The sequence below is a fragment of the Sphaerodactylus townsendi genome, linkage group LG02 (genome assembly GCF_021028975.2).
Source record: "Sphaerodactylus townsendi isolate TG3544 linkage group LG02, MPM_Stown_v2.3, whole genome shotgun sequence".
Taxonomy (NCBI): Eukaryota; Metazoa; Chordata; class Lepidosauria; order Squamata; family Sphaerodactylidae; genus Sphaerodactylus; species Sphaerodactylus townsendi.
In genome coordinates, this window is record NC_059426.1 from 35,445,370 (window position 1) to 35,471,885 (window position 26,516).

Here is a 26,516-nt window from a genome sequence, read left to right on the forward strand (position 1 = left end):
ACCCAGTAAGAGTAACAGTTGTGTGGGTGCGCAAGCTGCAGTGAGAGGGGGAAAGGGATTGGAATTGGTTTCTCCTGTGTTCTCCATCAATAGAGCGCCATTGACTGAAGAGGAAGGAAGTGTAATTTTGTCTCATTCCTGCTCCTCGTGACTGCCCACCTACCCTAGTTACCACTCCACACAGGTCCTGCAACCCACAGATTCAGCTTTTCCAAGGTTAGAAATGGCTACTGTGAGAGGGAAAGCTTATGCCCATCAGCACCTTCTGCTAAGGTTTCGCTGGATCCAACCCTACATCTAATACTGAAGATGCTGATCTCATCATGCTAATCATGGAAGCAGCAAAACTTAAGACAGTTTCCTCAATAGGCAGAAAAATGTAGCTTTGTGAATGATCAGAAGGGAGTCTTTTAAAAAGGACTGATGAGACCTGACTATGCCCCTCATCGTTGAGATCAGTTCAAGAGGGAAAGGTGAGAGGAAAACTTTTGTCTGCTCCAGGCCTTGCAAATGTAAAGGTTTCTGAAGGCAGAAACTGGGAAGGGGGAATCTACCTGGTCCAGCCTCCTGTAAGTTCTTAGAGACCTCCAGTGTTCGTTTTCGTCTGTTTGTTTTTGCTATATATTAACTAATGTTCAGCATGAAAAGGGAGATATATAGAAACAGAGGAAACTGGAATAATTTCTTAATTAAGAGGTCTGGGATTGGGTGTTGCCTTGGTTGGGAGATCAGCTTTTAAAACAGATTGAAGTTCTGCATGGGAACACAGGTGTAACCGAAAGTTTTAACCTCTGTTTTTAATTAAATTTCTAATATGCAACATGAACAATAATCAATCACTGTTAGGAGAGCAAGAAGGAAAAATCACCTAATTATTAACATTCAAACACGCAGCGTTAACGTATATACTCATGTATAAGTCGATTTTTTTCAGCACATTTTTAATGCTGAAAAAGCTCCCCTCGACTTATATGCAGGTCATTAAACATTTTTGTGTGTTTTTACTTTGCCGGCCAGCAGGGGGCGCAGTTTTTATGCTAGCATCACCAAATTTTCAGGGCACCCTCAGAAGACACTCCTGATGATACCAGCCAAGTTTGGTAAAGTTTGGTTCTAGGGGGTCCAAAGTTATGGACCCCTCAAAGGAGGTCCTCCATTCCCCATTGTTTTCAATGGGAGCTCATTAGTGAAATGGGGTTACACTCCTTTGAGGGTCCATAACTTTGGACCCTCTTGAACCAAACTTTAGCCAAACCTGGCTGGTCTCATCAGGAGAGTCTCTTATGATACCAGCCACAGTAATTTGGTGAGGTTTGGGTCAGGGGATCCAAAAGTTATTGATCCCAAAGGGTACCCCAAAAGGGTGCCCCATCCCATTGTTTACAATGGAAGGAAGCTTTGTGAATAGTAGATTTTCCATTTCTGATAATATCCCTCTTAAAATCTAAGTTGAGTTACATTTGGACATACAGATGATGATGAGGAATCCAGTTTTGAAGGATTTTAACTCTTGTGTTTTAGCTTGGTTGCTGATTGAGCTAAGATTTTTGTACTTTTAAAGTTATTGTTGATACCATATTGTTCTTGTTGACCCTCTTTTCCATTTACAGAGCTAGTTTACTGTTTTTCTTTGAAATAAATATTTAAAAACATTTAACCTACTGATGCCTCAATTGATGTAATTTTATTGGTATCTATTTTTATTTTTGAAATTTACCAGCAGCTGCTGCATTTCCCACCCTCGACTTATACGTGAGTCAATAAGTTTTCCCAGCTTTTTGTGGTAAAATTAGGTACCTTGACTTATATGCGGGTCGACTTATACACGAGTATATACGGTACATTCCCTTTTTAAGACCCATATTTATGTATCACCCATTTGAGTCATTCTGAATGGCGAGCGGTGCCTGATTTACTTTTCTTTCCTTTTTCCAACTCACAAATAGTTGTGTAGCACTAACTCAGTAAAATGAGTCTAATCTCCCATGTACATATGTTTTACCCATCAAGACTGAGCTCACAATAAGGTCGCAGAGCACGAACGGTTCCGACGGTGACAACAGCCAGCTACTAAGAAGGAAACTGTCTTTTGAAAGTGAAATTGATAAAGGTAAATATTAACTGCATTGAATATAATTCCTGCAATGCTAATGTCATCCATTAAAAAGCTCTGAGTGCACTGAACCCAATTTGCGCTAATAACATGTTACTGAAAAGCCCACCGTGCATAGCCTGTGCTGATGTGCATTGCAGTGACAAATTGTTCATAGGCCTTAGAATTCAAATGCGAAGGTCTTTTCAGTCAACCTCCACTCTTAGTTACTTAGCCCTAAGCCACTGTACAGATTCTGATTTTAGTTACTTAGCCCTAAGCCACTGTACAGATTCTGATCTCACAGCATGCTGCATGAAGTCTGGGGATCTTGACTTAGAGTAGCAGCCAGATGTCAGAGTGATGCAAGAGCAGAGAGCAATCAATAACTTGTCAGACTGAGGAATCAGGACTGTTTTCCCAGAGAGAGCAGGAAGTTGATCTGCCAAAGTCAAGCCCAGCAAGGTTCTCATATCCCCAAGCAGGGCCTGGTGACAGGAAGAGCCCCATAGTTCAAGTGCTGGAATTTAAAATATTTACCCTTTGCCTTGAAGATTAATGTAGTGAATTGTCCCTTGTATTGGGAGCAGCAGTGGCGTAGTGATTAAGAGCAGGTGCATTCTAATCTGGGGTTTGATTCCCCGGTCTGCCGCTTGAGCTGTAGAGGCTTATCTGGGGAATTCAGATTAGCCTGTGCACTCCCACACATGCCAGCTGGGTGACCTTGTGTTAGTCACAGCTTTTCAGAGCTATCTCAGCCCCACCCACCTCACAGGGTGTTTGTTGTGAGGGGGAAAGGGCAAGGAGATTGTAAGCCCATTTGAAACTCCTACAGGAGAGAAAGGGGGATATAAATCCAAACTCTTCTTCTCCTCCTCCTCCTCTTCCTCCTCCTCCAATGGAGAACCTTAGTACAGGAAGCAGATTTGGATTGGGTTGGAAGGCTAGCAATGTGATACTGTTGACTGGTCTTCCAATAGAAAATGTTAGGAGAGGAAACAGCTTTGGGTTGAATTGGGAGGTTCCCCATCCTTATTCAAAAGGCTGCATTGGCATTTCCAGGATCAGAACCCAAATGATCAACAGCACAAGTTATACGGTGCACATGAAAACTTCCTTGAATGCGAAAAAGCACATCACCTAACGTGCATTTTGAAAGTCTGCAGAATAAGAAGCTGCAGTTGGAAAAATAGGGGAAAGTCTGTTGAGGCAGGGAAGTGGTCCCATAAAAGTTTCCAATCTGGCATTCATTTCTAAACCCTTCAGAAGCTTCTAACAGGACTGAAAAATCCATGCTATGTCTTCATTGCTGTGACTTTTGTAATGAAATGCACTTAATGAAATGAAGCCATTCGTCCTGTAAACTGTTAGTCCTGTTCATAAGCAGCTGGCTTAGATCCTATGCTTTGTTTCCATTTGTGCCCCTCTTGGCCTGTTGTAGAGATCCTCTACTACTGGGTATATGTTTCTGGCACTATAGCATTCTCTTCATTGATAGATGCAGGGCTTGTACAAACGAAAACTCTTAGAGCTAGACAGTGGCACATTGCCACAAAAAAACACCTGGTCTGGGGCAAGCCCCGGACCCCACACCCAGCCCCTGTCCAAACTCCCCCCCCCATGAGTATGCACTGCCACTCCTACAAAAAACTCCAACCTTTTCCTTCATCTGAGTGGCACCAGGGGTGGGGACAAGGCCAAGGATCCCCACCCCCAGAAAGTTGCCAGCCAGCACCACTTAGATGAAGGGAAAGGTTTGTTGGAGGTTTTTTTGCAGGGACAGCGGTGGGGGGGGAGTTCAGCCAGGGGCTGGGCACAGGGACAGAGAGAGAGTGGGGAACAAAATGTGTCCCCCATGTGACCCCCCCTGCTCCCCTAGATATGCCAGTGGAGGCAGAGGAACTCATGGCACAGTAAAGGCTCACCACCACCACCACCCCCCACACACACCATAACAACATAACAGCGGGTATACACACAGAAGAAAGGCATCAGATCCAAGCCAATAAGTTGGGTTCCCCACTTAGTTTCCAGTTCTGTGCTTTCATGGTTTTGTGCATCCTAGTCAAGATAAACTTTACCTCAGCATCTCATCATTTAGCAGAGTGATGTTACCTTTCCATCAAAGGGATATTTTGAAGTGCAAAGCCAAGTTTGACAACAAAACTGTCAACAAAATGTCCTTATGAAATATTTAGACTGAACTTCTCCCCCCCTCCCCCCGCAAAAAATCTTTTGACAGGGGTGGCTTGCTGGAGTGACCTTCACATTCTATGTGAGAAAGCACACTTTGTCACCCGAAAGAGCAAGAAAGTAATCTTCTAGCCTGTGCCTACTGTGGAATAGTTAGTTGCTGGGGATCATTAGGAAAGGAATTGATAATAAAACTGCAAGGATTGTCATGCCCTTATATAAAGCAGTGGTGCGACCGCACTTGGAGTACTGTGTCCAGTTCTGGTCGCCGCATCTCAAAAAGGATATTGAGGAGATAGAAAAAGTGCAGAGAAGGGCAACAAGGATGATTGAGGGACTGGAGCACCTTCCCTATGAGGAGAGGCTGCAGCGTTTGGGACTCTTTAGTTTGGAGAGGAGACGTCTGAGGGGGGATATGATTGAAGTCTATAAAATTATGCATGGGATAGAAAATGTTGACAGGGAGAAATCTTTCTCTCTTTCTCACAATGCCGCTCAGAACTAGGGGGGGCACTTCGGCCCATTGAAAATGCTGGGGGAAGAATTGAGGACTAATAAAAGGAAACACTTCTTCACGCAACGTGTGATTGGTGTTTGGAATATGCTGCCACAGGAGGTGGTGATGGCCACTAACCTGGATAGCTTTAAAAGGGGCTTGAACAGATTTATGGAGGAGAAGTCGATCTCTGGCTACCAATCTTGATCCTCTTTGATCTGCGATTGCAAATGCCTTAACAGACCAGGTGATCGGGAGCAACAGCTGCAGAAGGCCATTGCTTTCACCTCCTGCATGTGAGCTCCCAAAGGCACCTGGTGGGCCACTGCGAGTAGCAGAGAGCTGGACTAGATGTACTCTGGTCTGATCCAGCTGGCATGTTCTTATGTTCTTATGCTGTTTCAGAATAGCTATGGAATGGTTTTCATCAGTTCAGACCTTAAAGCATGTCAAGTGCTGATCTGAAGTTTAGCAGAATCTCTGGAAATAAACGAAACTTGGGTTGGCTCTGGACCACTTTACCACAAGCTGATTTACTATGACACACAGAGATTTCCACACTAGAGTTACACTCTTCTAGTCCATTGAAGTTCAGTGGCCTAAGAAGGATGTAAGTCTGTGTAGGATTGCAGTTGGTAATCGATGGTCCTTTATGCCTGTTGTTTACTTTGCAGTGGGTTTTTCCTGTGGCTTTTTGTTTACACAGGAATTTTCCCCTTGTGGAGCGTCCTGAGCTGATGGATTCACCATTTTTCCCTTCCCGCCACCCAGCCACTTCCTTATTCTTTCCATGCAACCTCCATTTGAGGACGTTGCCTGCTGCTTCTTTTCCTGCCATTTTTGGTCTATCGTTACTTTGCTAGATATTGTAAATTTCACAGCAATTTTAAGAGTCTGTCACTCCAATGTTAAAATAATAGAAACAAGCCCTTCTGATTGTTTTGAATTGGTGGCCCAAAGAGTGCTAGAAACGCCTATTGTGTGGGTGAGGGAAGGCGGAGAGGGCTTAGAAAACCTGAAGAAAGCTTAACGTGAAGTGATCTCCTTTGCTTTCCCTGCAAAGGGAGAGAAAAAGTTACACAGGTTTCACAAACTGTGGGTTTCTCTGATCTGAGAGTGTGGAGAGTTCCGAAGAGCGGAAAACATGTGTGTAGCTGAGAATCAAATCTGAAGGGAATGCACACTCAATGCGAAAGAACCCACAAGTGCGTAAATGGTCTATGATTGCTGATAGTTTCATTTATATCAGTAACACAAAATGAGGGTGACATTTAGAAGAATTACTTCAATTCATCTTACCTTTTGATTTTGGCAAGCATACCGTTTCAGCTATCAAATTATTATAAAAATAATAGTGGATCAGACAAAAGAGAAAAGCAGATTAAGAGTTACTGCCAATGTTCATATTTTGCATGGCTGAAACTAGATTAGATGCATATGTTACTTGGAAAGCATTCCCAATTCTTCAACAGACTGACTCCCAAATAATCATGCAAGGGGATGGGATACAGAGCTATCTCCTTGCATGACTGAATGACATACAGAGCTAGTCATGCTAGAGTTACACCCTTCTAGTCCATTGAAGTCCAGTGGACTAAGAAGGGAGTAACTGTTTAGGACTGCAACTATGAGGGTCTAGCCTTCTTCACTGAAAATAACTCCTACTGTAAGTAGCAAGAGTTCATTCCAAGCAAATATTTTTATAGTTGGATGAAGAAATGTCAGATTTGGATTTTCACATGCAAGAAAGGTTGTGTCCTGTGTGTGGAAAGTAAGTATTCTGTTTCTTCTATAACAATAATAAAGTCTGGAGTAATAAATATCCTTTGAGACCATGCACGTTCACAATTATAAAAAAAACCGTGCCCTTGTATACTTTGTGACCTCCATTCAAATCGGGAACAGCTATTTACATGTTAAATGCCATGTTAACTGTGCACACAAAAACGGAAGAATCAGAAAGCTGGGGTGGGGGGTTGGAAGAATGGGTGGAAGCAGCCTGAACTTGGTGGTATCTTGGAGTTGGTTCATGTATGTAGGGATCTCTCAACTACCTCCATTGGAAAGAACTGCATTTGAGGTTCTGTGAGCAAGATGGCATTCCTGTCCAGTTGATTTTTCTTTTGCTGATTACTTTTTCTGCAAGGTTTGTCTGTGCTGCAGTCCTTGAAATTATCAACCTGCATGTGCGAAGCAACCCTTAGAAGGAGGTAACATTCTTCTGAGTTGGCTGCCTTAGAAACCTCCTCTCACTTTGAACTCCATGGATGAAGAAAAACTGATTTCTTTGTCCTACTGATATATGACTTCAGCTGCTGCTGAGTTGTGTCTCAGACCTTTGAACTAGTTTTCCTTGGGATTTAAGGATACATACATTAGTCTTAGCTTTTGTTCCCCATGAAGTGCTAAACACGGGGTGGTACTTAATGTCCCTTACTTCATGTTAGCCTGTTCTGGTTGTTGCCATGGCAACTATTTCTGCAGCAGTTTCACAGAGGATTTAGATAATATCTACTCAGGGGTTTTTTTAAAAAAAAATCCTTTATCCTTAGGACCTTCACCACATAGTGTGCCAAGAGTAGAAATTCAGCACTGAATTTTTTGCTTCTTAAACAATCTTTGAAGTAATGACATAAGAACTTCCTATCAAACTTTAGATTTCTTTGACATCCCAGCCATAACACAGATGGCTTTGAATCCCGTGAAGAGTATCACAACATCACATATTTAACAGTGTTTGCTTTAATTCGTCACCTTCTGGGCATTTTTGGGTGAAGGGACCCAACAAGGTCATCAGGTCTTTACTTAGGACCCACTCAATAATTCTTACCCCAACCTGGATAGCCCAGGTTGACCTGATCTTTTCAGATCTTGGAAGTTAAGCAGAGTCAACCCTGGTTAGTATTTGGATGGTTGACAACCAAGGAGTACCAGGTTTGCTATGTCGAGGAAGGCAATGGCAAACCGTCTTGTTTACAGACCCATCTATGGTGAAGGGACAGTTTCACTGCTGGGGACTGGCCAGCCACAATGCCTCCAAAGAAGAATGAGGAGGTGCAGAAATGAGGGGAAAGACAAACAAACTAACTGACATCCCAAAACACACCATTGTTTGTCAATAGGCTATGCCTGCATTTCTTCAGTCATAAGTGACCCTCAACTGAAGGTGGCATTCCTAGGCTGAAAGACCTCAGGAAGCTGACGAAAGTCAGTTACACACACACAGGTATGCCTCTGAAACACCCCATCATCACCGGTGCAGTGTTTTTGTGCTTGGGTGCTATAGAGCCACACGGCACCCTACTGTTGGCATTAGTGCCCCTCTTGATGGCATAGTTGCCACTTGCAATGTCTGCACTGGCACTGATGTCTGGTCTGTCTTTTGAAATAGGTGGACAAACTGGAGTAACTCTTCATAGGATTGCCCTCCAAGAGACTGAGCCATGAAATCAGAACCCCTTGTTCAGATTTCATCCTATCCATTGATTCACTAAAAGATCATAGTAATTTTTTTTTCTTATCTCCACATTCCTCACACCAACCCAAATCAATAATATATCGAATACGTGTGATAACGCCTGCTAAAAAACTCAGGTAGCATTTACTATTTGTTCTCCCAATGACCCCTCCTTCTTAACCAACGTTCTATATTTTGTATGTATCTTAACTGTTTTGTATGTATTTTAACTATGTTTTAAACTCTTTCTACATTTGTTTTAATGAGGCATGTTTGGGAGAGGGGTTATTTTAATAGTTTTATAGGGTGGTTTGTCATGCATGTTTTAAATTGTTAGCTGCTTTGGTGGCCCTTATAAGGACAGGAAGGGGGCATATAAAATTTATATATAAATAAATATAGTGGAGGTGTAGAGAAATAAAATGATTGACATGCATACAGAATCCTACTGTTCTGTTCTTCCATTCCTGATAGATGTTTTGGGCCATCAGCTTTTTCTGTGCAGTGAAATTGCTATTTTATTAGAATATATAGCAATATAGATTGCAGTCTTCCAGTTCAGCACATAGGGCTAACCCCAGGAGAATACAATATATCTTCCAGCTGGGGTTCTTTGATTAGGTCATGTTCTTAGATTGTGGGGGCTCTTCCAAAGAAAAGAAGATTCATTTTGAAAAAGAAGCTGTTCTTTCATGAGTTACGTCTTCTCTCTACATAAGAGGCCACATCACCCCATTTGAAACATTGACACTTCTACGGCAAGCAGAGAGAGACAACCTTTTTGCAAGTTTATATAGTCAGAGAACCTGTGTGGAGCTCTTATCATGAGATAAGCCATCTAACTGCTTGGGCCAGCTAGATGCACCTCACAGCTGTATTATATTAGAAAACCTTGTACCTAAGGCCTGTAACCCTAGGCATTCTTAGCTGGGAGAAAATCGCACTGACTAAAGGACTTACTTCCAAGTAAAATACGCCTAAGATCTGCTTTAGAGACATACAACTAGCATCAGAATCCATAGTCAGAATTGGAACTACCTACATTCCTGTATGGCCCCTACACACAGCCATATTAAATAAAGAATGTAAGGCAGATGGAGAAATTCTCCCAGGATATTACTACAAACGAGCACTGAGATTCCCATCATAAAATATGCCCTAATAAATCTTCTGTGCTAGAAATATCTTGACATTTCTGTTCAAAGTCTGCACAAAGTACCATTAAAGAGAGAAACACATCTGCTTCTCCTCCCCAATTAATGTACTTATTTGTACACAGGAGTTGTTTTTGTTTTGTTTCTATTTTAAAGCTCAGGGATGCCACATACAACCATTGCAGAGGTAAATTTCAGGATTGGCTTGAGGAAATTCTTCTCTACAGCCTCTCTACAGAACAAACCTTTAATGTTATCCCTAGCAGAGAATAAGTTGGTTGAATGATATCGCAACTAATTTCCTGCACCCTGCAAGATCAGAATAAGGCACATAGCTCTGACTAAAGATTTCTTCTTTAGGAGACTATGACAAAGAAGACAGGGACTCAGCAGACAACATCCGATGTTATCAGGGCGGCAAGAAACCTTTGGAAGAGAAGAGAAGTCAGTCATCTTCTTTGGTTTCGTCCATCAATGATGAACAAAAACCCTTGTTTCCGGGGATCATGGACTACCCATTGGTAATGGGCAAGGCAGCAGTGCTGGATTTTGAAGAGATGGTGCAGGTCACTGAAAGGACCCAAGCCCAAAAGAGAAGTCATTCTTGCAAAGGTAATCTATGTAAAACATGCCCAGTTAAGGACCTGTGGGGAAAAAGTCTTAACAGAATGCATGGGAGTGTTAATTTTAGAATCTTTCTCTGTTCAAATACAAACCATTCTGAGGGGCAATCCCTCCAAGCAATTGCTCCTTCCAAAATGCATGACTGATTTATTATATCTGTGTTTAATGTATTTTAATAGTATACTTGCTATGGTGCTTTTTGTTGTTTGCTTGTTTTGTTGTGTTGTCAGCGTCCAATTACGCATAAGGCATCTACCGCGCGATGGGGGCAAATGTCTGTTGCAGCAAGATTTCATGTACAGATGTATTTCCTCAAGCTCCATTTTCACTTTTTAGTCTCCTCGTGGCAAGTGAGACCACTTCTAGCACAAATTTAATTTTGCTTTGCTGCCAGAGCAGGAACATTGTCCAATGAGCAAGCTTTGCCTGGGGCCTCTTCTCTCCACCGACAGCCAGCCTGCCTAGTTCCACCCATCCCTCTCTTCACACAGCCATCCATGCCTCCCCCCCCCGCCCCCACACACACACACACACTGTTCCTGGCTCCTTCTTTCTTTCCTTAACACTCAATGTATTGATATAACAGAGTTGGCTTTTGCAAGGAACAGCACAAGCAGGATCTGTTTCTGGTTCCAGCCCACCTCCACTCCCCCTTCCCTGCTTCTGCCCTCCCTGATTATCAGGGGGGCTTTTGAGAACTTTTTTCAAGACAAGCCTCTTTTTAAAAATAAGCCTCTTTCCTGCGGCAGCAGCGAGGGAGAGGTGGGGAGAGTGAGTGAGTGAGTGAGTGAGTGAGTGAGTGAGTGAGTGAGTGAGTGAGTGAGTGAGTGAGTGAGTGAGTGAGTGAGTGAGTGAGTGAGTGAGTGAGTGAGTGAGTGAGTGAGTGAGTGAGTGAGTGAGTGAGTATTGGGGGGGGATATGAGCTCTATAGTATTGGGACTAATGAATGTTATGAGATCTGTGCCTTTAAGAGGGGCAGAGTTAAGAGAACCAGGAAGCAGAGGTCTGTTGAGATTAGCTGCAAGGAGGACTAGGCTTCCTCCTTGCATGTAAATAGAGAAACATTACGAGACTACAGTTGAGCCCCACTGCGCAGCTAAAAGGCCCCAGGTAGGTGTCTTATGAGTAATAGGCCAGTGTTTTGTTGCCTTATTTTATTTTTATCTTGAGCCTGTCTAATTTGAGAAGAATTGTTTGCTGAAAGGACTGATTGATTCAACATCATGGTGAGCAAAAAGGAACCTAAAGACCAGCGATTCCTGCCCTAAAATAGAATTGTCCACATGAGAACCTTCTATAGATTGATGCAGAGTGGCACAAGGTGTCTGAACCATGGTTTCATCAAGACAGATGCTTGAAAACACACTTCAGGGTTTCCCATCCTGGTTTGCATCAGTACTTTGGGCTGCACTTAGATGTCATACCACGCTGAAATTTGCCACAGTTGTCATGAATGTGGTTTCTCATGCCTTGACAGTCTCTTTCTACTCCCTGCTTTCTTGCACAGAGCATGATTAAGGTTTGAAACAAACTCCACTTTCCTGTGAACGGGAATATAGGCATTCGTGTAAGTTGGCATTGTTTGCTGTCCCTATGCCAGGACTCTTTGCCATGGTTTAAACCCTCAATTAGTATGCTGGTTTGTGAAACGCTTCCAAAATCTGATTCACCCAGGTACCTGCTTTGGTATATGTTGGTATTTGGCAGGTGCCAGTCACACAATCCAGTCATGAAGGAGTTAATTTTGTGCATGCTAATTAGTTAGTGTGGTCAGAAGTCAGTGACCAGGTAATTGACCCCCATTGGTCAAGCAGATATACCTGCAGGTCTGCACATAGGCAATAGGTATATATCCTTTGTTCACTCTCTGCACATGCTCTCCAGTAGCTTATTAGCCATGTGATAGCCAAGCAGAAGCTAGCTAATGGAGCTAGCCAGTTAGGTATTTTCTTGTTTTGTATCCAAGTTTACCATTCCCTTCTTTTATAGTTAGTAAACTTTATTTTCAGTAAGCAACTGCCTCTGCCTCTTTATTGCGCAAACTCTGCATTTATAAGAAGTGTGATATAATTATCACAACTGAGATTCACTTCAGTATATCATAGGCGACTGGAGTTCCAATCCTTGGCTTGAATCCAGCAGTAATTTCCTGCAACAGAAAGTAATTCCTTTCAGCGAGGGATAACTCTTCTACTTCTCTCTTCCTCTGTTGTGCAGTTCAACAAGGCCCACAAAAATGTTGTTCCTGGGGAACAGGGACTTCTCTTTCAGGAACAGCATTAAGGGGGAATCAGAGGTCGACAAAATTTGCCTACTCTTCCATGAAGGCTGGATATATATTACCGTCACACATCCCATACTGTTCATTTAAAAAAACCTAAAAATTGATCAAAGACTATGAGGGTCGAATGATGGCCTGACCCTGTTTTTATACCTTGCTATCAATGTACTTGCCCACCTTCCTGTGACAGAAATCCTCTGCTGGATCAAAGCCTCAATGTGTTTTGTAAAGAAGGGTGGAGATGAAGAGGACGAATGAGCATGTGGTAGTGGAGAATGCCCTCTGGTCACAGATGACTTATGGCAACCACCTGTAGCATTTTCAAGGAAAGAGACTAAGGTCGTTTCCCCACTTACCTCGACCACCCTTTGCTGCGCGCTACTCCCAGTGCGTGTCATTTCTGCCGCGCTACCGGGCTTCCCTACGACCCCGCCTCTGCGTGGGGTCATCACAAAGAAATTACCGTTTTGAGGCGCTATTAGGAATCGCAGCTGAGGCTTAACAATACGGCAAAGCGTCCGGGGCAGCTACATTGTGCCATTAAGCCCTGTAGTGGGGGGAGTGCGGAGGGGACCCTGGCGCTACTTGGGGAGAAGGTATTATACGCACGGCGCTTAGCGAGACGGTAAGTGGGAAAATGACCAAACAGAAGTGTGTTCGCAGCAAAAGAGGGAGAGCGAGGCCAGGCCTGGCCGTTTAAAGGCCACCCGGCCTGCCTCCCTGTGACGTCAGGGCAACCCCCTGGTGTCATCTGTACTGCCCCGTCCTCCGAACCGGGCCTCGCACAGCAGCACAAAGGGGAAGAGGCAGCTGTCGGAATGGGCTGTCCCTTCCCCTGCAGCAATGGCGACTGCATTAATTCACGGTCGCTCCTTTCATAGCAACCCTCATGTTCCCACCCAAGTATTTATCAGGGCTGACCCTGCTTGGCTTCTGAGATCTGACAGGATTTGGCTAGTCTGGGCAATCTAGGTCAGGGACATTAACTCATAGGCTCTCCATAAATTGGAAGCAACTTGATGGCACATACCACACAATGTGTGGAAATGAACTGCTGAAGCCTTTCGTGGGCCCGGAGATAAATAATATCACCTTGTAAATAACATCCCATTAAGCCTCTTTTAATTGGCCGGATATTTTTCCCCCCAGGCAGTTAGCAACCCTGTGGTTCAGACTTACTTTGCTTTTCCTTGGCTACACCACTAAGCCTTCACTTTCCAAAGCGTCTGTTTGCTTTGTGTCTGTCAGTTTTTGGTGTCTAAAATTAACAGCTCCCTTTGAAAACATGAGCTCTGGTTTTTCTGAATCAAAGCAATGATAGCTGTGCTGCTCCACCTATAGGAAAATCTCATATTGCACCTTTCGATTACAGCACAAAAATCCTGCGATAGACAGACAGACACATTTGGTGTCACGCATAAAAAGCAGTTCATAAAAACCACTGAGAATGGGTAAAAGAGCATGGGATTGATTTATGGCTGGCCATTATTTCTCTCGCTATGGTATTAACTGTAAGGTGCTATTATAATGTACCTTAGTTTGAAAGCCAAATCGGCAAGGATTGCTCACGTTCAAGCGCCATGGAAGCCATATGACAATTATTTTACAGGCTGCGCACTAAAAAGATTTGTTATCCAGACATATAAAGATCTTTTAATTTAGCATAACATGGCACAGCACTCACAAATCTTCATGAAAAAAAGGAAGCAGGACTGAGCGGTTAATACGTAGTTGTTCTGGGAATATGCTATTGAAATACCTACAAGAATGGCATACCTCAGGGGCTCTTTTGTTAAAGTGTAATACGTAGTTGGGGGGCATAACCTTCTCCCAGCTTTGGCCTCTATTCCACACTACCACTTCAGAGGGTAACGGGGGGGGGGGGATGAGAGGGAGTCACTGATGTGCCATATCTCATCTGGTGTAAAACTGGAAGTGATATCATCATGTTGCAGTGACTGTCTAGGAAACACTGAGATTTGGAGATTGAGCCTGGGGAGGATAGAGTTTGGGGAGGGAAGGGAGCTCAGCAGAGATCTAATGTTATGGAATTTACTTCCTAAAGCTGCCATAATTTCCACTGGACCTGATCCCTTTAACCTGGAGCAGGGGTAGGGAACCTGCGGCTCTCCAGGTGTTCAGGAACTACAATTCCCATCAGCCCCTACCAGCATGGCCAATTGTAGGGAATTGTAGTTCCTGAACATCTGGAGAGCCGTAGGTTCCCTACCCCTGACCTGGAGATATATTGTACTTCTTGGAGATCTACATGCCCCACCTTGTAGATTAGCCACCCTACCTATGACCAAGTGTGGAGTCAGTTTAGCTGCACATGTTTAAACCTTATTTTAGTTGGGTGTGAGTTAAAGTGCATGCCATAATTATCAAATGTTAGTTGACACATTCCACGAATGTTTGTTCCGGTTGGGTTTTTGTGTGTGTGTGTGTGTGTGGGTACTCTTGGTATAGCCTCCCAAGATTGCAAACTCCTGAAGAGTAAACTTTAGGGGAAAGCCTGAGCTGGTCTACTCAGAAGAAAGTCCCATTTTAGTCAGTGGGAGCAGCAGTGGCGTAGGAGGTTAAGAGCTCGTGTATCTAATCTGGAGGAACCGGGTTTGATTCCCAGCTCTGCCACCTGAGCTGTGGAAGCTTATCTGGGGAATTCAGATTAGCCTGTACACTCCCACACACGCCAGCTGGGTGACCTTGGGCTAGTCACAGCTTTTTGGAGCTCTCTCAGCCCCCCCCCCACCTCACAGGGTGTTTGTTGTGAGGGGGGGAAGGGCAAGGAGATTGTAAGCCCCTTTGAGTCTCCTGCAGGAGAGAAAGGGGGGATATAAATCTAACCTCTTCTTCTTCTTACTCCCAGGTAAGTGTTCTTTGAATTGCTACCTTCATTGTAGGGGGAGGAAACCCAATATTTTAAGTCATTGTTTTCATGTAAAGGCTCTTATTTCAGTATTCTGCCACATGTGTGGACTTTCATTCAAATGGTGTTAATGTTATCCTGAACTTCAGTTTTTGTGCTCTTGACAGACATCACTGACAGAAGCATCTGGGAGGAGAATTGCAGCAAGGACCACCAGGAGTCATCCAGTCAATCCATTTTGCCTCATGCCACATGGGGTATCTCTGAAACAGACAGCGAGATCAACTATGGAGAAGTGGAGCAGAGGCTAGATGTCCTTCAAGACCAACTCAACAGGTAAAAAAACAAGTACACAAGAGGAAGGTTGAAGATGGACCTTGAACACAACTGATAATGATGACTCTGTATATCACTTTTTAATAGTCAGCAGCCTGAATAACTGAGCTTAGCCCAGGCTCGTGAGAACTTTGGAGCTAAGCAGGGTTGGCCATGTTCAGTTCGTGGATGGAGGCTACCAGAGAAGACTGGAGTTTCTATTTAGAGGCAGGCAATAGCAAACCATCTCTGCTCATCTCTTGCGTGGAATACCCTGTGGATGGAGTGGCCATGAGTCAGTTACACCTCAATAGCATATTCTTCTTCCAGTATTCAGAGTGATTTATTTTTGCCCTGACCTGGGTGGCACAGGTTAGCCTGATCTCATCAGGTTTGTCTCCAATGAGTCCTTCCAGACTAGCCTTGTTTCCTTCTTTGGTCAAGTGGTGGGCTTAAAGGATTGTGGGAATGGCCCTGACATTGTTCACCTGAATTTCAGTTAAGTTCTTGACATGTTCTCCTTGATATTCTGATGGGTTAACTGGAGGACTGCAGACTTGACGCTAGAATGGTTAAGTAAATAGGGAACTGGTTGAATAGCTATAACCAAAGATTAGTTGTCAACACCATTTCATCTGAATGGAGGGAGGTGTCCACTTGGGTGCCCCAGGGCTCAATTCTAGGCCTGCACTTTTCAATATTTTTATTGATGATCTGGATGAGGGGGTAGAGGGACAACTCATTAAATCTGCAGGTAATACCATATTAGGAAGAGTAATGAACACCTCAGAAGGTAGGGGTAGGATTCAACGAGATCTGAACACGCTGGAAAAATGGGTGGCTATGAACAAGTTGCAGTGAAAACAAGTGTAGACTTCTATATTTGGCCATCAAAAATGAGAAGACTGCATACTGGGTGGAGGATAGATTTCTGGGGAGTGGTGTGTGTGAACAAGGGGTATGGGTGGACTGTAAACTATGCAGCTGCAAAAAAATCTCGTGCAGTCTTTGAGGTGTGTTAACAGAGTCATATCACTCAAACTGCAAGATGTCATAGTCCTCCTGTCTACTACACTAGTCAGGTTGCATCTCAAGTACGGTGTGCAGTACCAGATGTCTCACTTCAAAAAGGATGTGGACAAATTGGTGTTGGTGCAGAAGAGAGCAACAAAGGTCATCAGTGGCTGGGAGACCAAGACCTTTGCGGAGAAGCTGAGGACCTTGAAAAAGTTCAGTCTGGATACGAGGAGGTTGAGGGAGATGGGATTGCTCTCTTTCACTATTTGAAAGGGTGTCACTCAGAAGAGGGCAAGGGGCCATTCCTGTTGGCAACAGAAGATGGGACTTGCAATCATGTGTTTAAATTATGGACAGAAATGTACCAGCTAGATACTGTAGAGACATTTTTTAACAGTGAGAGTAGTTCAGCAATAGAATCAGCTGCCTAGGGAGGTGGTGAGCTCTCCCTCAGAGGCAGTCTTCAAGCAGCGGTTGGATGAAAACATGTCAGGGATTCTTTAGATTGAGCAAGGGTTGGACTTGACAGGCTGAATGACCCCTTCCAGGTATGATCCTATGCAGTGGTGGGATTCAAATAATTTAACAACTGGTTGTTTACAAGCCCCATTTTAACAACCGGTTCTGCCGAAGTGGTGCGAACCTGCTGAATCCCACCACTGATCCTGTGGTCTTGGAAGCTAACCTGGGTCAGCTCTGGTTAGTGTTTGGATAGGAGCCCACCAAGGTTGCTGGGAGAGGCAGACAACAGCAAACCACCTCTGAACACCAATGGCTTTGACATTCCTTTGGGTTATCATAAACTTTGGCTCTTTCTGCACGGGCAGAATAGAGTGCCCCAGGGATGGCAAAAACGCCATCCCTGGGGAGATGCAGCAGCGCCGGCCTCGCCACCCCCAAGTGTTGCGAAAACACTGCTTCCGAACCTCGCTCCCTGAGCGAGGTTTTTCAGAAGCAGCAACTTCCAACCGCTGCCATGCGAACAGCAGTGGCTGGAAGGTGCCATTTTCCCACCACCATCCCTGAACGCTGTACCTCGTCTCCTGGCTTCCAGTGTGTCGCAGAGACCAGGGGACACACACTCCTGGCCTGCGACTCCAGAGCCACTGCTCCAGCCTGCAGGGGGGGGGGTGTCCCCTGGCCTCTGCGACACACCGGAAGCCAGGAGACAAGGCACGGTGCTCAAGGACGGTGCAGCCTGTGTGAAGGCTGCACCGCCACCTGCACCCCTACCAGGACCGTCCATGCAAATGGTCCTGGGGGGTGCGTCAGCATTGTTTACGCAGATGCACCCCCACTCGTGCCCATACAGAAAGGGCCCTTGACTTAATAGCGCTTTCCACCCCCAGGGGTGATTTTTTATGATTTGCTGTCCCCTCGGTAGACCCTCAGAGTTCACCACTGTTCCCAGGGGTTTCTGGGGTGCTGTGGGATGGAGGAGGTGGGAACATTCCATTCCACTAATGCTGCTTCAGTACCAATTGGTTGGATAGAATCCAATAAACTTTATCCTCTAAACAAACTCCCTCCTCCCCACACCTAACATTCTGCAACCTGGATCCAGATAACTAGGTGTACTCCTGTGGCAGAGTCAGCCTTCTCTGTATTCTTCTGGGCACAGGGTAGCTATTGTTCTTTGGACTATCTATGAATTTAAAATGGGAAACGGTAACACTTAGTGTGTCTTACTTCTGTTTTTTGGAGGAAAAAATTGGAAATTTGTTGTACCTGCAAGGTCAAGGAAACTTTTAAAAATTTCTGTAACTCTACAACTGGAAATCAGATTTGCTTGAAATTTGACCCAATTATGCCATTCTGCAGTATGATGGAAAACGGATATAATCTATCACACTTGCTCCTAAAGTAGCAATGAAAGTAAGACAACCATATTTATCTTTATAGCCCCTTCCATGTAACAATGGAAGATTGAATTTGAAGCAGATCTTCACTCGTATAAAACTGGGAGACCTAATTCAATCAACTCTCAGATCTTGGGGAGAAAACAAGACAAAATTATCTTTCTCAAGACCTAGTATACCTCCTTGTACGTTATTGTTCCTTCCCATACATGTGTAAAAATCATCTGCCAAGATAATACTGGAGTCAATGTATCTGCAGTCCAGTAACCCAATAATAAAATTCAATTTGTTCCAGATACATTCCATATAAACTTATTATTCCTTGGGGGTGCATGTAGGTGTTAACTATCAAAAGAGAAAAAACCTCTTCAACCTGCACCCAGGAAATAACATAACTCAAGCTTCATTTGTCCATACATCAATTTTTATCCTAGATTAATAAAAATCAGTAAGGACACCAGCAGGTCTGCCTTCTTCCCCCAATCTGGACGAGCTTTAAATCTAGGTTAAATAATTTTGCCTGAATCAGTATTGGAAATCCTAGTTTCCAGTAAACAAATAACATCATGTCTCTTAAGTGGTTTTTAAAAATGGTCCCCCAGGGCAACAAATGGTTCAGCTGGCAATATGCTGCAAAAGAAGAAAGTGACAACTATTATTCCCACCTACCCCACGGCCTCGCCACCAGCCTCCTCCAGAGAAGAGTTATTTCTCTTCCCAAGAAGTGCCCATTTGAATTGGTAAAGAAACATTTAACTCCTCTTTAATGAATTATTCATTCCTCTGTGAACTTTCACCAAATCCTTTTGCTGTCCGAGGGTGGATCTCTTTTGTGCGAGTCCCCTTTTAACAATAATACACAGTACTCAATTGCTGGGTAATAAATTGGCCATAGCCATTTTATTGAGCAGAAGCGTGAGGCTAAGCATGGGTCTGGGTCTGGTCAAATGGGTGACGTGCGACAGCTCAGCAGGGCGGATGCCTCGTTCTGAGCTTCGTTCCATTGCGGGGCTCTGCCGGGCGGACGCTCCTGGCCAGATATGTTCCCCTTCGGCCCGGTTCGACAGGGGCGGTCGCCTCTTGCCGCTGTTGCCGTTCCCAAGGGGAAGGCGTAGCTCCCTAGCTCCCTTCCCCTTCCCTTCCAGAGCCATACCCATGCGCCAAACCGCCAATCATCAGGGCTATGACAACATAAGCATGCATTAACATCAAAATTTTAGGGAGAGGTGGGTGGGCAAATCGTAAGCCGACGAGCACATGGCCCGGGACAAAGGAGGGGAAGCCGCTTTAAAGTATTTGCGTAGAGACGAGGGGTACCCTCTGTCCCGGGAACCACTAATCTGGTCACATGGGGGGCATAAAATCGGCCCCCATGTGACCAGGAAGACAGCAAGTCTTGTTGCCTCGTTGTCTTCAGGCGCTCTCTACCCTGCCCATGTTGATGATAACATGGGCAGGACCAAGGAAGTCTGGCAGCCCCCTCCCCCCACTCCCAGCTCCCAGATGGCAACCAGCAGTCCCTTCTGCCTTCTCCTCTGGGAAGAGCAAAAGCGACTGCTGTCCCCCTGTCCTCCGAGAGCTGCTTTTATGAACACTGAGGCCAGAGGTGGGTCTTGGGGAGGCAGGACCACACCCCCATGAGTGGGGTGGGAGCAGGGCTATGCCCCCTGAACCCCGCCTCTGGCCTCAGAGCTTATAAAAGCAGCTCTCAGAGGACAGGGGGCCGCAGTCACTTCTGCTGTTCCCAGAGGGAGTGGGGGGGTTCTGGGGTGGAAGGGCGGAGCCCCACCTTACCCTAGGCACAGTGAGAGGGTACCCGGAGACAATTTGTGTCCAGACACCATTTCCCCCGATACGCCTCTGTGCAATAGCATATATAAAAACGAACAGCAAAATACAAAAGGAGTCACTCTGTCAGAGAGAGATACAGAGGATCAATAATTTACACAAGCAATTTACACCATGTGTCCTTGATGCGTAGTCCTGCTTTTTGAATGGGAACACAGGAAGGCTACAGCATTCAGCAAGCCTACAAATCAGTTCCCAAGACTGGACATGCACAAGTCAAACCCTTCATTCTGTAGAGCGAAATGGGCTGCTTAGTTGGAAGTCCTCATCTTCTTTGGATTCTGTGACTAATACCCGGAGGATCGTCCTTTATGATAAGTGACTTGTTTGTCACTGCTACTTAGTTTTTGGGGGTCTCTGATATTGATCCTCTAGACCTTTCTCTGACAAAGTGACTTGTATTTTGCTGTTTATTTGTATTCATGCTATTGCTTTTTGCTGCAGTTCTTGTGTTTGCATTTGTTTGTCTTGCCGGTGTTTTCTGGTACTTATGCTATCTCCTGTTTTCACATTAAATGTTTGCATTGTTTGTTCATTTGTTTGTTTTGCCTAATTCTGTTCTGCTCTTTAGACAAGCTAGAATGAATGAGAACATAAGAAGAGCTCTACTGGATTAGACCATCTAGTCCTCAAGAGGATTCTGAGATGGAAAAAGAAATTAGAGAGGCCAACAAAAACAAAAATGTAGTGGTAATGGGTGATTTTAACTATCCCCATATAAACTGGAAAAATGCATGTTCAGGTCATAGTAAGGAGAGAGCATTCCTGGATATGCTAAATGACTGTGGCTTAGAGCAGATGGTTGTGGAACCAACCAGGGGAGAGGTGATCCTAGATTTAATTCTATGTGGGACCCAGGACCTGGTGCAGGAAGTCAGTGTTGTTGAGCCGATAGGGAACAGCGACCACAATGCTGTCAGATTCAGTATCTCAGCATGCGAACAAGTGGCAACTACTAATGTAGTTACATTCGCCTTCAGAAAGGGAAATTTCTCAAAGATGAGGGGGATAGTGCGCAGGAAGCTGAAAGAGAAAATCAAGAGAGTCAAAACTGTCCAGGATGCTTGGAGGTTATTTAAAAACACAGTAATAAAAGCTCAGCTGGAATGTGTTCCACAGGTTAGAAAAGGCAGCACCACGTCCAAAAGAAAGCCACCATGGTTAACAAGAGAGGTTGAGGGAAATTATCAGAAAAAAAAAAATGTCTTTTAGAAGATGGAAGTCCAGTGTGGCTGATTAAGAATATGAGAGGGAACACAAATGGTGGTAAAAGAGAAGAAAGTTAGCTGTAAGGGGAGGCAAAAAAGGATCAAGAGGAGCGCATGGCTGCGAACGTCAAGACCAGCAACAAACAGTTCTTCAAATACATCAAAAGCAGAGGAAGCCAGCTAGGAGAAGCGGTAGGCCCATTAGATGACAAAGGAACAAAGGGTGTGCTAAAAGATGGCAGGGAGATTGCAGAGAAGCTAGAGATGAATTCTTTGCATCTGTCTTCACCCAAAGAGGGAGGTAGAGAACATTCCTGCACCTAGAACCAAGAAGCTTCTTAGGAGAGGAAGAATCCAAGGAACTAGTGAGAAGATAGTGATGAGACAAAGGAAAGAAGTTCTGGCAGCCATTGATAAACTAAATGTTACCCAAATCCCTGGCCCCTAGATTGCATTCACCCAAGAGTTCTTAAAAAAGAGCTCAAGCATGAAATTGCTGCTGATCTTCTCCACTTTAATATGCAACTTATCCACGAGAAATCCCAGGCTCCATCCCACTGAAGACTGGAAGATGGTCAATGTCACACCAATCTTTAAGAAAGGATCTACTAGGGGGGGACCGGAAATTACAAGGCCAGTCAGTTTGACATCTGTTCCCTGAGCCAAATTAGTAGAATCTATCATTAAAGATAAAATTATAGAAACATGTAGAAAAGCAAGACCTGCTGAGAAAGAGTCAGCATGGCTTTTGCAGAGGCAAATCCTGCCTTACAAACTTACTAGAGTTCTTTGAGGGAGGTATAAACAGGCATGTGGACAGGGGGAACCAGTGGACATTGTCTACTTGGATTTCCAAAAGGCTTTTGACAAAGTTCCTCACCAGAGACTGTTGAGAAAACTCAGCAATTAAGGAATAAGAGGGGAAGTCCTCCTATGGTTTAAAAAACTGGTTGAGGAACAGGAAATAAAGGGTGGGTATAAATGGGAAGTTCTCACAATGGAGAGATGTCGGGAGTGGTGTCCCCCAAGGATCCGTTTTGGGATGCACATAGGGGCAAAAAATCCAAACTTCTACATACTGAAGCTACAAGGAGTCAGTGCTTATCAGTCACCGAACTAGGGGAAAGAGGATTTAAGGCGTCTTAGTTGAAATAGTTCCATGGGAATTCCAACTCAATGCATGGCAGCTGTGAAAAAGGCAAACTCTATGCACTGGGGATCATTAGAAAAGGAATTGATAAATAAAACTGCAAAGATTGTCATGCCCTATATATAAAGCAGTGGATGCGACCGCGCTTGGAGTACTAGTGTCGAAAGTTCTGGTCTCCGCATCTCAAAAAAGGATATTGAGGAGATAGAAAAAGTGCAGAAGGGCAACAAGGATGATTCGAGGGACTGGGTGCACCTTCCCTATGAGGAGAGGCTGCAGCGTTTGGGACTCTTTAGTTTATGGAGAGGAGGCGGCTGAGGGGATATGATTGAAGTCTACAAAATTATGCATGGGGTAGAAAATGTTGACAGAGAGACATTTTTCTCTCTTTCTCACAATACTAGAACCAGAGGGGCATTCATTGCCAGAAAATGCTGGGGGGAAAAGAATTAGGACTAATAAAGGAAACACTTCTTCACATAGCGTGTGATTTGGTGTTTTAGATATATGCTTTGCAACAGGAGGTGGTGATGGCCACTAACCTGGATAGCTTTAAAAGGGGCTTGGACAGATTTATGGAGGAGAAGTCGATTTATGGCTACCAATCTTGATCCTCTTTGATCTGAGATTGCAAATGCCTTAACAGACCAGGTGATCGGGAGCAACAGCCGCAGAAGGCCATTGCGTTCACATCCTACATGTGAGCTCCCAAAGGCACCTGGTGGGCCACTGCGAGTAGCAGAGAGCTGGACTAGATGGACTTTGGTCTGATTCAGCTGGCTTGTTCTTATGTGTGCATCGAGGAATGCTGCTGTAAATTTCGTTGTGCGTGCACAATGACAATAAAATGCTTATGCTTATGCTTATGTTCTTATGTTCTTATGTTTCTTCCAAAGACCAGATATACCCCCTGGAAAGTTTCTTAGCAGGATGCAAAAGTCAAAACAGCTCCTGATGTTGCTCCCTGGCAACTGTGTCCAGGGTAGGGTTGCCAATAGAGGAGGCTCAACTCTATGGTATTATACCTGCTGAGGTCCCTCTGCTAGCCAAACTCTACCATCCCAAGATTCCTCATCCCCAAATCTCCAGGAATTTCCTCACCTGGAGTTGGCAACCCAAATTCAGGTTATACTGCCTCTGAACAATTAGGTGGCCACGAGCCACCAATGAACCTTTCCTTCACGCATTTGTCTGATTTCATTTTAATGCTATCCAGGCTCTTAGCCACTGCTGAATGTATATATTGTGGCACTCAGTTCTCCATGTCGGATAGATGTTGTATGATGAAACATTTTTTGTCTGTTTGTGCTGAAACTATGACTAGTCAACTTAATTGGGCGCCTGCTGCAATTTCCTCCCTTTCCCTTGTATCCCAATTTTAAAATCAATGTTAGAATTGAGAGCCAGCGTGGCATAGGGGTTAAGAGCAGAGGAAGAAGGTGATCCTTGTACCCATGGATTGCTGGATTCAAACAAACATGGGATGAAAATGAAATAATATTCATACAAAACAATTAAGACTAACTTTTAAAAAAAAGAACTCTTCTAGTACTGTCTTCATTTTAAATGAAATGTACTAATAAAGCACTATGGCTGGCAGAACTAGATTCTCAAGAAAATAGGGCTATGATGCAATGGATTAGATTGTGACTAGTGTTTCTATTCACAAAGCATGATTTTCCCACCCTGTTCCTCTTGCTGCAGCGCAAAATGCCCCCCAAAATCCTGTGCCTGGGGTCCCCTGTCCCCAAGGAACAGGATTTTGGGGGGTATTTTGGAATTTTTTTGTGGGAGATTTGTATTTTGCTGGCAGAGATCCTTGTGACTGCAGAAATCCTGGTCAGAATCCAGTCTAACCTCATGAAATACCCACTACTGTTCAATCTGGTTCACAACTCTCTGTGGCAAGCATCTCAGACCATCCATGTCAATCCACTTTTTGATTTCCTGCTATTTTTCCAGACTTGAATCCCAAATGACTGCTGACATTCAAACCATCCTCCAGCTGCTGCAGAAGCAGCCAGCCCTCATCCCACCAGCCTATAGCATGGTGACGGCAAGTACAGAGTATCAGAGGCCAGCTGCCCGGATGGTGCCAAGTCTTCATCCCGTAGCATCTATTAAAACAGACAAAAGCTTCAGCCCTTCACAGGTACGCATTTGGGATGGGTGCAAAAACGTCAAAGACTTCTTGTAGCTTACTGAAGACATTGGTGGGTAAGGGCCACCCTACATTATAAGACTGGCCATGATCCGGTTTGGGATTCCCCAACCTGATTTCTTCACCGCCAAAAGGCAACCATGGGCAACTACTTACCCAAGTGCCATATGCAGAGGCGTAGCTGGGCCAAACTGTGCCTGGTGCACATTTTATATTTTCCGGGCCCCCCGGCGCCCCCCTTTCCCTCTTCCCCCACTTACCTTAGTTCCTTTCTTTTTTGAGAACTTTTTCAGGCTGCAAAGGCCTGTTCTCAGCAAAAACGGCCTGATGGGAACTATACTAACCGTAGTTCCTCAGGGCGTTTTAAGTGCGAACAGGCCTTTTGCAGCCTGAAAAAGTTCTCAAAAAGGAAAGGAACTAAGGTAAGTGGGGGAAGGGAGGTGCCGCGGTTGGGGGGCACCATGGGGGGCACTGCAGGGGGAAGGGGAAAAGGGTGATTTCCACGCCCCTCCAGGCATGTGCCCGGTGCCCGGCGCACCCCTCATCCCCTTGGAGCTTTGCCACTGGCCACATGCCATGGTGCTGGGGTGGTGGGGCCACCTCACCACCACCACCACCATTTTTCTGAGCCAAAGTGTCTCTGAGGACTCTTTTTGCCCCATTACAGGGAAGTGCATGTGCAGTCTTACAGTGGGGCAAAAAGTGCCCTTCACTGGACCAGATGAAGCCTCCTCTTTCCATCATGCTGCAGTCCTGATACAAGACAGGCTGTTCGAGACTTGAGTAGTTGCCCCAGCTTCCATTTGACTCTGGTGGAACCCCAACTTGGGGCCAAGCATATCTTGTCGTTTGGCCATAAGAAGCCACCATCAGATTCATCTACTGACATAGGGTCTCATTAGGTATGATACTATACCTGAAGGTTCCTGTCATCTCATGTCTCTTCTGTGGCTCTATAAGTTCCCACCAGGGCCTTTGAAGCCTGGAAAGGAACAGGCCTGTTCTCTAGCCTGCTCGGTTTCTAAAGTCAGTGGAAGGGTTGCGGAGGGGGAGTGATTTTCATCCCCCCGCGGCGCCCCCCCCCCATGGCGCCGCCCCCCACACACTTACTTTAGAAACCAGGCAGGCTGGAGAACAGGCCTGTTTCCTTCCAGGCATCAAAGGCCCTGGTGGGAACTACATTTCCCAGGAGACCCTAGGAAACGTAGTTCCCATCAGGGCCTTTGAAGCCTGTTCTCCAGCCTGCTCGGTTTGTAACGTAAGTGTGGGGGGGCACTATGGGGGGGCTGCGGGGGGGAGGGGGAGGGGGGAATTTTCCATCACCACATGACCCAAAACCGTGCGCCTGGTGCGCGGCGCACACACCCCGCCCCGTGGTGGCTTCGCCACTGGCTGGCATCCTCTGAAGATGCCAGCCACAGATGCAGGCGTATGTTCAGGAGAAAATGCTACTGGAGCATGGCCATACAACCCACAAAACTCTAGTATTACATTTGTTTTGCATGTTTAGCATCTAATGCATAGAGATATAGAGATCACAAACTGATTTTTTTTAAGTGCCATTATTAATGGACGATAATATTTTGAGTCCCCAAAGTAAATCCTCTAGCAGGTGACACAGTAAGCCCCCTCAGTGTCTCTAATTACTGTATAAACCACTGGTAATTAGAGAGAGGTTAAACTAATGGCATCAACAATGGGCTAACATTCAGTTAAAACAAAAGTCCAGTGACATCTTAAAGACTAACAGCACTTATTTCAGCATTAGTTTTTAAGGTGCCAATGGAGCTGG

The 26,516-nt window shown here is 44.9% G+C and overlaps 1 protein-coding gene and 1 long non-coding RNA gene across 12 annotated transcripts in view; one reads left to right on the forward strand and one right to left on the reverse strand.

The window, feature by feature from the left end:
* The window catches only part of KCNH7 (potassium voltage-gated channel subfamily H member 7), a 357,945-nt gene that overhangs the window by 327,382 nt on the left and 4,047 nt on the right, over positions 1-26,516 (forward strand). For all 11 annotated transcript variants that reach the window (XM_048485320.1, XM_048485324.1, XM_048485321.1 and 8 more), the window contains 4 exons: positions 2,011-2,110; positions 9,753-10,004; positions 15,334-15,502; positions 24,526-24,715. In XM_048485320.1, the coding sequence (XP_048341277.1) occupies positions 2,011-2,110; positions 9,753-10,004; positions 15,334-15,502; positions 24,526-24,715 (711 nt within the window). The remainder of the gene's footprint in view (positions 1-2,010; positions 2,111-9,752; positions 10,005-15,333; positions 15,503-24,525; positions 24,716-26,516) is intronic.
* On the reverse strand, positions 11,866-24,705 carry LOC125426699. Its single transcript, XR_007243561.1, has 4 exons — positions 24,695-24,705; positions 23,696-23,698; positions 17,513-17,520; positions 11,866-12,105 (listed from the first exon to the last, which is right to left on the reverse strand). It is a non-coding gene; the product is annotated as an uncharacterized LOC125426699 (long non-coding RNA).